At 43.6% G+C, this 16194-nt stretch overlaps 1 protein-coding gene across 2 annotated transcripts in view; it reads right to left on the minus strand.

The window, feature by feature from the left end:
* The window catches only part of Reg-5 (Rhythmically expressed gene 5), a 168441-nt gene that overhangs the window by 65690 nt on the left and 86557 nt on the right, over positions 1 to 16194 (minus strand). For both annotated transcript variants that reach the window (XM_067140418.2, XM_067140419.2), the window contains exon 2: positions 15114 to 15180. In XM_067140418.2, the coding sequence (XP_066996519.1) occupies positions 15114 to 15180 (67 nt within the window). The remainder of the gene's footprint in view (positions 1 to 15113; positions 15181 to 16194) is intronic.

Consider the following 16194-nt stretch of genomic DNA (forward strand, 5'->3'; position numbering starts at 1 on the left):
GCCGCTTGAGCCATGAAGGTTTCCCTTGTTTAATAATGTGTTTTTAACAGGTTTGCTATAGTGTAATATTTCTATTTAACTTGTGTGTTCGGCAGACTGGAAAGATTTTAAGTTTACATATATATGAGGTAGCAATTAAAAGTTAAACAATTTCAGCAGGAAGCAAGCAGTTGAGTAACGCGAGGTTTATTTCCGAGCTTCAACCACTCAGTGTTTATGTACCAAAATCAGAGAGGAATGAACGATCACACTGCTGGTAGAATGAGCACATTATTCCATGAGAGAGAGTAAATACACGGTTTGGAGGATCATTGTAAATTCACAGGAAGTGCAGGAAATGAACCTAGCCCATTCCTATAGAGTGCTGATTCAGCGTGAGCGTTGTGATCAGAGTCCGGAATGCTAAGTAATATTATCCTAAAAATATGTAAACTAGTTGAAAATCAACAGCATGTTTCCAGTCATTCGACCGGATTAGGGATAGAGTGAATGAAGCCCTATCTAGCGGCGAGGATAGGAACTGTGCTGCCTGCCGAGGCCTGTCGCATTCCTCTGAGGCAATGATTAATGACTGACAAATGAAATGAAATGATCGTGGAGAGTGTTGCTGGAATGAATGATGACAGGGAGAACCGGAGTACCCGGAGAAAAACCTGCCCTACCTCCGCTTTGTCCAGCACAAATTTCACATGGAGTGACCGGGATTTGAACCGCGGAATCCAGCAGTGAGAGGCCGGCGCGCTGCCGCCTGAGCCTCGGAGGCTCTATGTAAACTAGATGTCGCTCAAAAAAGAGCGAGCGCATGGCATTGCATATTCCTTGCATTTAATGTTTCAAACAGACTTAATTTTATTTATTATCAAAATATAATTCACCTCCCATGTAGGTACAGACTCTGTGGATACCCACGACAAGCATTATCTTTCTTTCTTTCTTTCTTTCTTTCTTTCTTTCTTTCTTTCTTTCTTTCTTTCTTAATCTCTTTACCATCCAGGGTTGGTTTCTCCCTCGGACTCAGCGAGGGATCCCACCTCTACCGCCTCAAGGGCAGTGTCCTAGAGCTTCAGACTCTTGGTCGGGGATACAACTGGGGAGAATGACCAGTAACTCGCCCAGGCGGCCTCACCTGCTATGCTGAACAGGGGCCTTGGTGGGGGATGGGAAGATTGGAATGGATAGGCAAGGAAGAGGGAAGGAAGCGGCCGTGGCCTTAAGTTAGGTACCATCCCGGCATTTGCCTGGATGAGAAGTGGGAAACCACGGAAAACCACTTCCAGGATGGCTGAGGTGGGAATCGAACCCACCTCTACTCAGATGACCTCCCGAGGCTGAGTGGACCCCGTTCCAGCCCTCGTACCACTTTTCAAATTTCGTGACAGAGCCGGGAATCGAACCCGAGCCTCCGGGGGTGGCAGCTAATCTCACTAACCACTAAACCACAGAGGCGGCCGACAAGCATTATAGGGTATTTATAGGTTTGTGAGGAACTCACACAATACCATGCGCTCATTCATTTTTGGGTGACTGTATGTTACAAAAACTCTGAAAATATGTACTAAATATGTCATATAAAAATGTATACAACGAATTCTTTAAATAAAAGTATATTGTCCACCAGTACAATACAAAGTTGTTACCATTTAATAAATTATCTGTCTAAAACATAACCAAATGTTTCGACCTTACTTAAGGTCATCTTCACCTTGACAGTTCAAAGAGCCGGGCTGAGTGGCTCAGACGGTTAAGGCGCTGGCCTTCTGACCCCAACATGGCAGGTTCGATCCTGGCTCAGTCCGGTGGTATTTGAAGGTGCTCAAATACGTCAGCATCGTGTCGGTAGATTTACTGGCACGTAAAAGAACTCCTACTGGACTAAATTCCGGCACCTCGACGTCTCCAAAAACCGAAAAAGAGTAGTTAGTGGAACGTAAAACAAATAACATTATTATTATTATTATTACAGTTCAAAGAAAGACATAGGCCTATACTGCGTATAACAGTAATACATAAATAAACTAATGAGATAATCATAATGTTATTTGGTTAGTGTGATTAGCTGCCACCCCCGGAGGCCCGGGTTCGATTCCCGGCTCTGCCACGAAATTTGAAAAGTGGTACGAGGGCTGGAACGGGGTCCACTCAGCCTCGGGAGGTCAACTGAGTAGAGGTGGGTTCGATTCCCATCTCAGCCATCCTGGAAGTGATCTTCCGTTGTTTCCCACTTCTCCTCCAGGCAAATGCCGGGATGGTACCTAACTTAAGGCCACGGCCGCTTCCTTCCCTCTTCCTTGTCTATCCCGTCCAATCTTCCCATCCCCCCACAAGGCCTCTCTTCAGCATAGCAGGTGAGGCCACCTGGGCGAGGAACTGGTCATCCTCCCCAGTTGTATCCCCGACCCAGAGTCTGAAGCTCCAGGACACTGCCTTTGAGGCGGTAGAGGTGGGATCCCTCGCTGAGTCTGAGGGAAAAACCGACCCTGGAGGGTAAACAGATGAAGAAGCAGAAGAAGAAATTAGCCTATCAGATCGCTTTGCGGGCGGCTGCTAATGGGCTTCGCTAAATCTAGACGTGGCTTAAGACCGGTTTGTGAGCCACGCCAAGAAATCAGTACCAAAGACAGACACGTACGTTTCAACCGGTGTCTCCGTACGGTAGGCCTACTTGCTGTGGCGCAATCCTATCAGCTCGGGGTCTGTGTTTAAATCCCTCTCCTGCCCAAGTTTTTCTTCGATTAGTGAAGCCGGTTTAGCAACACTACCTCGCAAAGTCAATCTGAATTCGCCCGCGAAGCGATCTGATTGGCTAACTTCAACAGCTGATGAAATGATAACGGTGGGAGGTATCGAATTTCGTTTTTCGAATTGTTTTTCAGTATGACCAACCTTCTAACGCTCACGTATCTGGTTTACATTGTTTCCGACCAATATTCAGACGAGTAATTCCAAGTATGACAGGAAATATTATTTGAAGCTTGTTTTATTCTAACCCTTTTTTAAAATGTTATTTGTTCGCGGCGTCAACCCATGTGTATTTTTTGCCCATACTGGCACCATATTGTATGAACCTACGTGCAATTCGAATGGGGGTAGTGTGGAATGTTGTGTGTGAAAAAGGAAGATTAAGGACGTCACAAACAACCAGTCCCCAAGGCAGGGATGTTAATCAATACAATTAAAAAAACCCTGAACAGCCCGGAAATCGAACACGGGGCCGCCAGGTGACAGGCGGACTCGTTACCCCCTACACCGCGGGGTCGGACTATTCTAGCCCTACTTACCTCGTTGCTTTGAACCTCTTTGCTCGCGATGTCTTTCTGCCATTAAACTAGCCCGTTGAACGCGCAGTTGTCCACGGTGTGTTGTGAGTGAAGTAGTGCGAAGAGTTGGAAGTGTATCAGAGAGAAGCATCGGTTAACTGTGTTTGTACACGCGCTGGCTAAAATGCCACACATCTACACTAATGAAGAATGTGATGCAGATGTGGTGCATGTTTACATCTTCTGCGATAGTAATACGTCGGCGCTTTCCGACACGTCGAATTCCTGATCGTAGGGCTTTCACCACATCGCGTGAAACAAGGTATCTTTCGAAGTTCCCATTTTTCTTCTGAACGCGTAGTTCAACAACATGTGCAGGAACAGCAGCACACTGTTGTAATGGTGCAGCGTAGTGTTAGTACCAGCACACGGCGACTTCCTGCACGTTCAATGTCCCACGAACACATGTATGGCGAATATTACATGCGGAAAACGTGTACCCATTTCAAAATGTCAAAGAGGTGAGCATCGTGTTATCCTTTGCTAAGATTTGACCTGTTAAGTACAAAATGGTCCGCCTCTGTGGTGTAGTGGTTAGCGTGATTAGCTGCCACCCCCGGAGGCCCGGGTTCGATTCCCGGCTCTGCCACGAAATTTGAAAAGTGGTACGAGGGCTGGAACGGGGTCCACTCAGCCTCGGGAGGTCAACTGAGTAGAGGTGGGTTCGATTCCCACCTCAGCCATCCTGGAAGTGGTTTTCCGTGGTTTCCCACTTCTCCTCCAGGCGAATGCCGGGATGGTACCTAACTGAAGGCCACGGCCGCTTCCTTCCCTCTTCCTTGCCCATCCCTTCCAATCTTCCCATCCCTCCACAAGGCCCCTGTTCAGCATAGCAGGTGAGGCCGCCTGGGCGAGGTACTGGTCCTACTCCCCAGTTGTATCCCCCGACCAAGAGTCCGAAGCTCCAGGACACTGCCCTTGAGGCGGTAGAGGTGGGATCCCTCGCTAAGTCCGAGGGAAAAACCGAACCTGGAGGGTAAACAGATGATGATGATGATAATGATGAAGTACAAAATGGCGGATCGTAAGTTCAGCGGAAATGTTTCTACAACAGAACTGGGTAATTCCGAGTGATTTTAATTTTAATCTATTTAATTGACCTTTGTAGGTACAACATTTGGTCATCCTCCATGTACAAGGAACACTCACAGCACACATACAAAAATATAAATTGTCAGTGCAAAGTACATATAAGAATGAAACCCAAATTGCCACAGTCTTCGAGTAGAGAACACTACACTGAATCTCTCCTCCGGGAGAAGAGGGTGAGAACAAACAAATCACAAAACAAAACACTGGCAACAATGCGAAGAGCACGAAGTCAAATTCTTATTTCCGCGGTTCTCAAAAAGTCCATCACAGCATTGAGAGCTGAATTTATAGTTTTCACCGTGCAACGCCAATGCAGCGGTGGACGGGAACAGCACTTGTAGATCAGATAGTTCAGATAAAAAGCGGCTTCGAGAAGCTTCATAAAGGCCACACTTAAACAAAATGTGGTTGAGATCTCCATCCCACGCATACTGACATCGACAGTGCGGTGAAGCCAAAACTCCTATGCGATGGAGATGTAAAGAGAATGATCCATGATTGAGCCGTATTCGGATTACGGAAACCGTTAGACCTCGTGGCCGATGAAACTTATAATCCATGGCAGAGGAGGGATGTTGGGTTGTACGAGAGCATAAGCTCTACCTTTATGCAGTTGAGATGTTTCCCATTCCGTAGACCATTTGTGACTAATTTGTTGTCGAATAGTGGGAATGAAATCCATCTATGGGAGTTGCAGCGCTGTAAATAGCCCTTCCGATGCACAACGTCTGGCTAGTACGTCAGGTTTTTCCATTACCGAAAATTCCACTAATTCCGAGTATGAAATGGATAAACTTTTGTATAACACATGACAGTACGAATATAAAAATAGAAATATAAGACAACAAGAGTATTTAAACATAGCGAAGGCGATAAATGCTATACAGGCAGGATGATGCACAGTTTTGGACGTGAAAAAGAAATTGAACTGATTACGTAGCCAGCCAGCATTTGGCTGAAAAACTGAAATTGAATATGATGTTTACATTATAAATTATATTTCTTCCATTCATTTAATTTTGATTATTGTAAGCAATTTCTTTATTCTTCTGATAAGCCACATGAGATTAAACTAAAACCAGTGGGGTTTAAACTTCTAATCTGAAGAAGCAGAGAGATGTAGAACTTCTGGTGTACTCTCCCGTGATAGTTTCATTTAAACATACCGGTGCATTTTATGTGAATTTTTTGTCATTGAACAATACAAGCAAAAACTAATAGTAGCGAAACATGCGCACAAGTCCTTCATCCATTGTTGCTGAACTACGATAAAATACTTTATGTAGTGTAATGGTGCAATGGCTGTGTGTTATAATCCTTGATAAAAGTTTACTTGCACAAAATATTTTACAAAAGATCTTCGACAAATTTCTTTGATGGTGCAATACCAGCCTAAGAGCAGAGTTTGATTCAGTGGTTACTACTGAACGCGGCAACACTGCGCCCGATTTCACCACCCGGCCTGCTGTTAATCGCACGGTCCGGCGTACACAAAACCTCCTTTCAATATTGCTCTTTATAAATTCGGTACCAAACTGTACGGTTACAGTTGTTGTAGTTTCTGATAACCATGACTGAGTGCTTCAAAACAAGCCCATGTTTGCTGTTGTACGTTTATCCTGGACTGAGAAAGAGTTGCTTTAGAAAAATGATAAGAACTGTTTTCGGGGTGGTTGAAAAAAATTGCAACTTGAGTATTACACTACAAATACATGTGGTTATAACATATAAAAATTTCATTACCATCAGACAAGTAGTTTTCCTTGTATATATTCCTAAGCGAGCGCTTCCTAGAGAAGAAGCCATAAACTCGGGCAATATTTATTATAACCACAAATAAAAAATATTTAATGAACGTCGAAAACAGTGTGTCTTATATACGCTAATGTAGAATTAAACAAGGAAAATATTGGCATAACTCGCATTGCAATAGGCCTATTGGTTCGTTTGTAATTAAAGCCTAAACTCGAGTGTCCATAATAAAAAATCCGATAGTAGTCACTCACATCCCGTGAGCTGGTTACGTTCTAATAATAGAATTGACTCCCTCGAAAGTGACCTTGAACACACCTGCAATGTAAAGGTAATCGCCCACTGCAGGGAACCGCGCCGCGCCGCGCGGAACAAGCTTGTGGAACATTCCACGGGCCATTTTCCGAGACTTCGCCCATACAGCACACCTCACCGCGCCGCCTCGCTCCAGTTGGGGAAGTGCAGCTCACACAGAAATATGAGTTCCAGTTCTGAGGAGGACTTATTATTTGCGGTTGCGATATTTGCAAATGAGGAAGAAGAAAAACGCGAAAGAAAAGTTTGGGTCCACAACATTTATGAGAAAAGGGAAACGTACGGAGAGTTTCACCATTGATTTTCTGATCTACTAAAGGACCGAAGTAAATTTTCCCACTGCTTTCGTATGTCCCAAGAAAAATTATATGAACTATTGAACCTAGTTAAGCCGTGTGTACCGAGTTCGATAGCTGCAGTCGCTTAAGTGCGGCCAATATCTAGTGTTCGGGAGATAGTAGGTTCGAACCCCACTGTCGGCAGCCCTGAAAATGGTTTTCCGTGGTTTCCTATTTTCACACCAGGCAAATGCTGGGGCTGTACCGTAATTAAGGCCACGGCCGCTTCCTTCCCACTCCTAGTCCTTTCCTCTCCCATCGTCGCCATAAGACCTATCTGTGTCGGTGCGACGTGAAGCAACTAGCAAATAAAAAAGCCGTGTGTAGAGAGAGCGAGAAAATAATATCACCTTTCGCCAAGAAAGGCGTACAGTGCACATTACCACTAACCGCGTGAAGGTACGAGCGTGCTGGCACTAGTCGAGGACTCACGAAGACTGCCGAAACGCCACGAAACCACATTCTTTCCGTTATTCCTTCCTTCTACCCTCGCCCATACAAGCGCGCCGAAACGAAAATGTTCCGTTCCAGAAACCTGGGGGCTTCTGGTGCGGAAATTCCACAAGCTTGTTCCGCGCGGCGCGGCGCGGCTCCCTGCAGTGGGCGTTAAGCCATTCCATTTCACAAGAAGCAGACCACGGAAATTTCTTCTCGGCTGCGCTGCGCGGCGCGGCGCGGTGTAGTGGGCGATTACCTTAACCCTGTGACCGTGCCAGCTTTTGGCTTTCTCCTCCCTGCTCTCTCTCATGGACACTTGTTTTGTCCTTTCAAAGTTAGTCCGTAAATTATTGTTTAGCTGTTAAGTGTTACACTGTGATTTACTGTTTCGTCTTTGAGCTGCATGAGTATTCTCCGTTTTTTAAGATCATGTTCAGCGCGAATTTTACATTTTGAGTGTAATGTTCGGGTCTTCAGTACGTAGACTTGTTTGAAACAGCTTTCCGTACCTACTATACTCGCATCCTAAAAGAGCTTTTCATCGAGTCTGATGTCCGGCTTCATGACTAAATGGTTAGCGTGCAGACCTTTGGTCCAGGGGGTCCTAGGTTCGATTCCCGGCCGGGTCGGAGATTTTAACCTTCATTGGTTAATTCCGATTGCTCGGGACCTGGGTTTATGTGCCGTCTTCATCATTAGAATTCATGATAGATAGAGCCCCATCCTCAGAGACACGCAGGTCACCAAAACGGCGGCAAATCGAAAGACCTGCACCAGGCCTCTTCGGAGGCCATTTTAAATCTAGTTTGTTTGATTGATTGATTGATTGATTGATTGATTGATTGATTGATTGATTGATTGATTGTCCGGCTCCATGGCTGAATGGTTATCGCGCTGGCCTTTGGTCACAGGGGTCCCGAGTTCGATTCACGGCAGGGTCGGGAATTTTAACCATCATTGGTTAATTTCGCTGGCATGGAGGCTGGGTGTATGTGTCGTCTCCATCATCATTTCATCCCCATCCCAACGCGCAGATCGCGTCAAATCAAAAGACCTGTACCTGGCGAGCCGAACTTGTCCTCGGAAACTCTCGGCACTAAATGCCATACGCCATTTCATTTCATTGATTGATTGATTGATTGATTTGATCGTGTGTTGTACGGTTCATAATGAAACAGAGTAAACTTAGTTAATTCTTCAAAACAAGTTATTCTATAAACACAACGACGTCTAATCAGACCGAGTGCGAAGTCTACTGCTGGAGATGCAAATAATACCGAAACTTGGCGCTTTGGTGAGCTGAAGATACATTGGGAGATGTCATGCATCTGGCAATAAATGGATCACCCTTATAAGAATTCGCCGGTCCCGTGGTGTAGGGAAAGCGTGCCTGCCTCTTATACGGAGATCCCGGTTTCAATTCCCGGCCAGGTCAGAGACTTTTACCTGCATCTGAGAGCTGGTTCGAGTTCCACTCAGCCTACGTGATTAGAATTGACGAGCTATCTGACGGCGAGACAGCGGCCCCGGTCTAGAATGAAGGAAAGCCTAGAACAAAGTCCGACGAAATCTCAACGCCGTTTATCTGTGCAAGTAGGAATTAGAGAGATCGTCGTGTGAAAACATCAGAAAGAGGACCTGCAGCTGTATTCTTACAAATTTACTGTTACAGATGCGTTAAAGCCTCGAGACGAACTTTCGCATGTTGGTTTCTGAGTGAAGTTTTGTCAGGGATTTTGGATGCTCAGTATTTAATTTCTTCAGATGAGGCCATTTCCAACATCGTTTGTGATGTTCATTAACAAGGGTCAATGTCCGACTCGTTGGCTGAATGGTCAACGTACTGGCCTTCGGTTCAGAGGGTCCCGGGTTCGATTCCCGGCCGGGTCGGGGATTTTAACCTTCATTGGTTAATTCCAATGGCCCGGGAGCTGGGTGTCTGTGCTGTCCCCAACATCCCTGCAATTCACATAACACCATCATCCACCACAATAACACGCAGTTACCTACACATGGCAGATGCCACCCACCCTCATCGGAATGTCTGCCTTACAAGGGCTGCACTCGGCTAGAAATAGCCACACGAAATTATTATACAACGGTCAATTCTGCGTTAGCCTTCCTATTGTAAATATTTACCGGGCCTGTTTTACTTTGCCCACTCGGTACCAAGTAAAGCTGAATCTGATGCATGCAATATTTATAGTACCGTAGTCTTAATATATCCAATGCGTTCACATTTGAGCTGCTGTCATCAGTGTGTGCTGGCACACTATTGTATACATCAAAGTACTTCAATATTCAAAAATAAATTTTCCGGATGGATAACTCAAGCGCTGAAGGGAAAAATATTCAGGGTCATATGCACTCTGACCATTTTTCCGATGGTTTCCCATTTTCACACCAGTCAAATCTGGGACTGTACCTTATTTAAGGCCACGGCCACTTCCTTTCCACTTTTAGGCCATTCCTGTTCCATCGTCGCCATAACACCTATCTGTGTCCGTGCGACATAAAGCAAATTGCATTTTTCCGAACCATAGCGCACAAGAATATACATTTCAGCGCATGAACAAGAGGCAATTTGACCCTGATACGTTAACTGCTGCATGTTTTCTAGAGATTTAGGCAATGACTATTTATTTATTTATTTATTTATTTATTTATTTATTTATTAAATGCTCTACTATTTTGATGCAGTTCATTAAATTGCCACTGAGGAACTTGTGGTCTTCTTTTAATAAGTAAAATGGAAAATAATATAGAATACACTATGTAGAATAATGTTAAAAGAAAATGAAAATCCACAGCCTGTTTCCAGTCATTCGACCGGGTCAGGAATGGAATGAATGAAGCCCCCATCTAGCGGCAAGGATAGAATTGTGCCGGCTGCCGAAGCCTGTCGCACTCCTCTGGGGTAATGATTAATGAATGACAGATGAAATGAAATGATATTGGGGAGTGTTGCTGGAATGAATGATGACAGGGAAAACAGGAGTACCCGGAGAAAAACCTGCCCCGGCTCCGCTTTGTCCAGCACAAATCTCACATGGAGTGATCGGGATTTGAACCAAGGAACCCAACGGTAAGAGGCGGCGCGCTGCCACCTGACCCACGGAGGCCAGAATAATGTTAAATACTGAAATGATGTTTTTGAAGTACGATCCATTTCAGTCAGTATATTCTCCACTAGCTACCGTACCTGTCTTCGAAAGGTCGGCAGTATAGGCTAATTCCAATTCACAAATAGATCTTGTCAATGTATCCCCAAAGGTTGGATTTGACCCGTAGATCAAGAGCTTGCTCGTTGCGCTACACATTCGTTGGCGTGAAGTGCCACGTGCTGCCCTTCTGGGGCACTTTCGAAATATTCAAATGCAATACTCTTGGTATTGCGAGGGGAGTTATGCCTTGTAATGGAGAAATACAGCTTACAATTTGAGCCGGTGAAATTTCTCGCCATGGCCGGCAAGAGTATTGATAGTGGTCAAATCGGCGAAGATCCGTAGGCAAGGTCTCCTTGTCAAATAAAATCAATCCTAGCCTTTTCTTAAATGATTGCAAAGAAATTGGATATTTATTGAATATCTTCCTTGGTAAATTATTACAATCCCTAACTCTCCTTCCTATAAATGAATATTTGCCCCACTTTGTCCTCTTGAATTCCAACTTTTTCTTCATTCTGTGATCCTTTCTACTTTTAAAAACACCAGTCAAACATATTCGTCTGCAAATGTCATTCCACGCCATCTCGCCACTTACAGCTCGGAATATGCCACTTAGTCGAGCAACTCGTCTCCTATCTCCCAATTCTTCCCAGGCCAAACTCTTTGCAACATTTTTGTAACCCTAATCTTTTGTCGGAAATCTCCCAGAACAAATCGAGCTGCTTTTCTTCGGATCCTCGTGAGGGTCCCATGCACTGGAACCATACTCTAGTTGGGGTCTTACCAGAGACTTATATGCCCTTTCCTTTACATCCTTACTAAATACCCTCACATCATGTGCAGAGATCTGTACGCTTTATTTACAATCCCATTATTGTGATTATCCCAATGAAGATCTTCCCTTATATTAACACCTATGTACTTACAACGATCCCCAAAAGGAAATTTCACCCCATCAACGCAGTAATTAAAACTGAGAGGACTTTTTTCTATTTGTGAAACTCACAACCTGACTTTTAACCCCGTTTGACATCATATCATTGCCTACTGTCCATCTCACAACCTTATCGAGGTCATTTTGCAGTTGCTCACAACCGTGTACCCTGTTTATCACTCTATACAGAATAATATCATCCGCAAAAAGCCTTACTCTGATTCAACTTCTTTACTCATATTATTTATATACCGTACATAAGAAATCGTCCGCCTCTGTGGTGTAGTGGTTAGCGTGATTAGCTGACACCCCCCCCCCCGGAGGTCCGGGTTCGATTCCCGGCTCTTCCACGAAATTTGAAAAGTGGTACGAGGGCTGGAACGGGGTCCACTCAGCCTCGGGAGGTAAACTGAGTAGAGGTGGGTTCGATTCCCACCTCAGCCATCCTGGAAGTGGTTCTCCGTGGTTTCCCACTTCTCCTCCAGGCAGATGCCGGGATGGTACCTAACTTAAGGCCACGGCCGCTTCCTTCCCTCTTCCTTGTCTGTCCCATCCAATCGTCCCATCCCTCCACAAGGCCCCTGTTCAGCATAGCAGGTGAGGCCGCCTGGGCGAGGTACTGGTCATTATCCCCAGTTGTATCCCAGACCCAAAGTCTGAATCTCCAGGACACTGCCCTTGAGGCGGTAGAGGTGGGATCCCTCGCTGAGTCCGAGGGAATAACCGACCCTGGAGGGTAAACATTACGAACGAACGAACATAAGAAATCATAAAGGTCCAATAATACTGCCTTGAGGAATTCCCCTTTTAATTATTACAGGGCCAGATAGAGCTTCGCCTACTGTCATTCTCTGAGTTCTCTTTTCTAGAAATATAGCAACCCCATTCAATCACTCCTTTGTCTAGTCCAACTTCACACATTGTTGCCAGTAATCTGTCATGATCTACCCCGTCAAATGCCTTAGATTGGTCAATCGCGATACAGACCATTTGACCTCCCGAATCCAAGATGTCTGCAATATCTCGCTGGAATCCTACAAGCTGAGCTTCAGTGGAATAACCTTTCCTAAACCCGAACTGCCTTCTATTGAACCAGTTATTAATTTCGCAAACAAGTCTAATATAATCAGAAAGAATATTTTCCCAAAGCTTATGTGCAATACTTGTCAAACTGACTGGCCTGTAATTTTTCAGCTTTATGTCTATCGCCCTCTCCTTTATACACAGGGGCTTCTATAGCAACTCTCCATTCATTTGGTATAGCTCCTTCATGCAAACAATAATGAAATAAGTACTTCAGATATGGTACTATATTCCAACCCATTGTATTTAGTATATCCCCAGAAATCCTATCAATTCCAGCCGCTTTTGTAGTTTTCAAATTTTGTATCTTATTGTAAATGTCGTTGGTATCACAGGTAAATTTTAATTCGTGTTTAGTATTTGTCACCTCCTCTATCTGGAAATTATCCTTGTAACCAACAATCTGTGCATACTGCTGAGTGAATACTTCTGCCTTTTGTAGATCCTCGCATAAACATTCCCCTTGTTTATTAACGATTCCCGGAATATCCTTCTCGGAACTTGTTTCTGCCTTTAAGTACCTATACAAACTCTTCCATTCTTCACTAAAATGTGTATGACTGCCAATTATGCTTGCCATCATGTTATCCTTAACTGACTTCTTTGCTAGATTCAATTTCCTAGTAAGTTCCTTCAATTTCCCTTTACTTCCACAGGCTATATTTCTTTCCAATATCCACCTCCTTCTTAATCTATTTATTTCTGTGTTATAATATAGTGGGTCTTTATCATTCCTTTCCACCTTTAAGGGTATAAACCTGTTTTCACATTTCTCAACAACTGCTTTAAACCCATGCCAGATCATGTTCACATTTCTATTTATCGTTTTCTACCGATCATTTTAAAAACTCCCTCAAGCCTGTTTTATCAGCCACATGGTACTGCCCAATAGTCCTACTTTTAAAACCTTCCTTTCTATCACATTTATTTTTAATTACGACAAAAACAGCTTCGTGATAACTATTACCATCTGTTACTTCGGTTTCTCTATAGAGCTCATCTGGTTTTACCAGCATCACGTCCAGTATATTCTTCCCTCTAGTTGGTTCCATCACTTTCCGAATCAGCTGTCCTTCCCATATTAACTTATTTGCCATTTCTGGTCATACTTTGTCGTTCGCATTACCTGCCCAATTGACATTTAGTAAATTGAGATCATCCGCTACAATCACGTTCCTTTCCATATCGTTTCCCACGTAGCTGACTACCTTAAGAAAACGATTCCGAATCGGCGTCAGCGTTCCTCTTTACCGGCCTGTACACACCAAAGACTTCAAGTTGCATATTATCTTCAGAAATGAGCCTTACACCTAGAATTTCATGTTTGTCTTCTTTAACTTTTCCGTAGCTTACAAATTCTTCTTTCACCACAATGAACTCTTTCCTTCCTACTATTCCTAAGCTATCTCTACGATACACACTCCAGTTCCGTGAGAACATTTCTGCATCCATTTTGTCATTAACATATCGTCATATCTGGTAAGTATATATCTGTTAAATGACTTAATTCTATTCCTTTCTTTTCAATACTTCTTCAGTTTAACACTAACATTTTTATGTCATCATTACTTGACTTCCAGATCCCTGTACCCTTATCACCGCTCCTTATACCACCCCGTTTCCCTGAATGTACCTCTTTATAACCCTTCTAAACAAATGTCCTAACTTATACGTACCACTGCGGTTTAAGTGAAGGCCATCTGAGCGCAGAACCCTATCTCCTACCCACCCATTAGGGTCTAGAATTCTCACTCCCAGTTTCCCCACATACCCACTCCATAGTCTCATTTTAATCTCCAATCACCTTCGAGGCTGTATCCGTCTTACACAGTATTCCGCTGATAATAATCTCCGCTTCCTTAAACTTCACCCGTGCTGCATATACCAGATCCCACACATCCCCAACTATGGTGGTAATAATACCTGCTTGCCTTACGTTGTTGGTACCAATGTGAAACACTACCACCATCGCCTTTCCATCCTCCTTCTCTTCTTTCTTCCTCAACATCTGCTTTAACCTACTGTAACTCCTGGATAACTCTCTACCCTGGTTCCCTTTCCTTCACACACTTTCCCTACATGTCTAGCAATGGAATCGCCCATGACGTCAATCTTCTCATCGGAATACGCCGAGGCTAAATCAAACTAAAGTAAAATAACCACTTCAGTTTGCTTGTCGGAATGTACTAATTCCAAATCGAAAGTCGGGGTTAAAAAGGAATGCAATCGTATGAAATAATCGTTCAAATGAAAATGTCAAAGATTCTCTTTTTTTTAAATTGCTTCACGTCACACCGACAAAGATAAGTCTTATGGCGACGATGTGATAGGAAAGGCCTAGGAGAGGAAAGGAATCGACCATGGCCTTAATTAAGGAACAGCCCCAGCATTTGTCTGGTGTAAAAATAGGAAACCACTGAAAAACACCCTGATGGGTGCCGAAAGTGGGGTTCGAACCTACAATCTCCCAAATGAAATCTCACAGCTACGCGCCCCTAACAGCATGGCCAACTCGCTCGGTCATTGTCTTCTTATTCCGAACAAGACCAATATACAGTCATCTTTCTAATTCTAACGTTGATTATATAAATGTAAACGAAGAAGTTCGCTTCTAAAAACTTTCACAGAACACCAAGGTTTTCAATGAAATTTCACTGTAGAGAAACAAGGCACTTACCTGGCATGGAAAGAGTGCTGCAGTGTTCATGCACTTGTTTTAGGAACATGTTGTATAAATGGTTCATCTGAAACAAGACAAAGCAACAATTAACTTCAGGGGTAATTTGTGTAGCAATAAAGTGTATACAGGTTATTGGAAATGAGCCTTCCTTCTAATGGTATACGGTATAGAAAATTGAATTTGACACAGCGTAACAGTAATGATTGTAATGTCCCAAGTCCTATACAGCAAACTGAATTAACAATATTGCTACAATTTAACAGAAACCTTCGGAAATTGACGTGAGAATTGTGTATCATTGCCGAAGCGTTACAATGCTTGGCGTTACCTGGACGGTACTCGATGGAAAATGAATAGAATCAACAAGTGATATGAAACTGGATAACCGACCAAGGAGAGTAAGTTATGTCGTAACACTATCATGGCAAAATTATTGAAGAAACCTAATTTTGGACCAAATTTATGTTTCTATTACGTACATCAATGGCTGTTTTAATTTCTTTTTGGATTTAACTGTGCTAACCACTTCATTTCTACATAACTACAACATTCGACATATTCTAATCTGGGTTTCTGATAAGTTCACCAGCATACACCCCAGCGTCAGTGGGTAGGGTCTGACACATCCCACTCTGATGAGTCTAGCGTCAGACCTAAGACGAAACGCTGGTAAATAGAGCAAACGCCTGAAAAGCCTTACATCTGATCTGTTTTTGACATGCTCTATTGGTGAAAAATATCTAATTTCCTCCGTGGGAACTTAGAATTTTCCATTCGGAATTGCTAGGCGGGCAAATTTCTATTGTGGAGATTTATCTCCCGTATGCAGTTATCAGACTGTTCCTCTCATATGGGCTTCTGATAAGTTCACCTGCATACACCCCAGCGTCAGTGGGTAGGGTCTGACACATCCCACTCTGATGAGTCTAGTGTCAGACTCAAGACGAAACGCTGGTTAATAGAGCAAACGCCTGAAAAGCCTTACATCTGATCTATTCTAATCTGTTTGTCATATTCATGCCTTGATTTACTTCTACCGTTGTTACCACCTACACATAGGCTACCTCGTAAACCAATT

Source organism: Anabrus simplex, chromosome 2 (genome assembly GCF_040414725.1).
Source record: "Anabrus simplex isolate iqAnaSimp1 chromosome 2, ASM4041472v1, whole genome shotgun sequence".
NCBI classification, from domain to species: domain Eukaryota; kingdom Metazoa; phylum Arthropoda; class Insecta; order Orthoptera; family Tettigoniidae; genus Anabrus; species Anabrus simplex.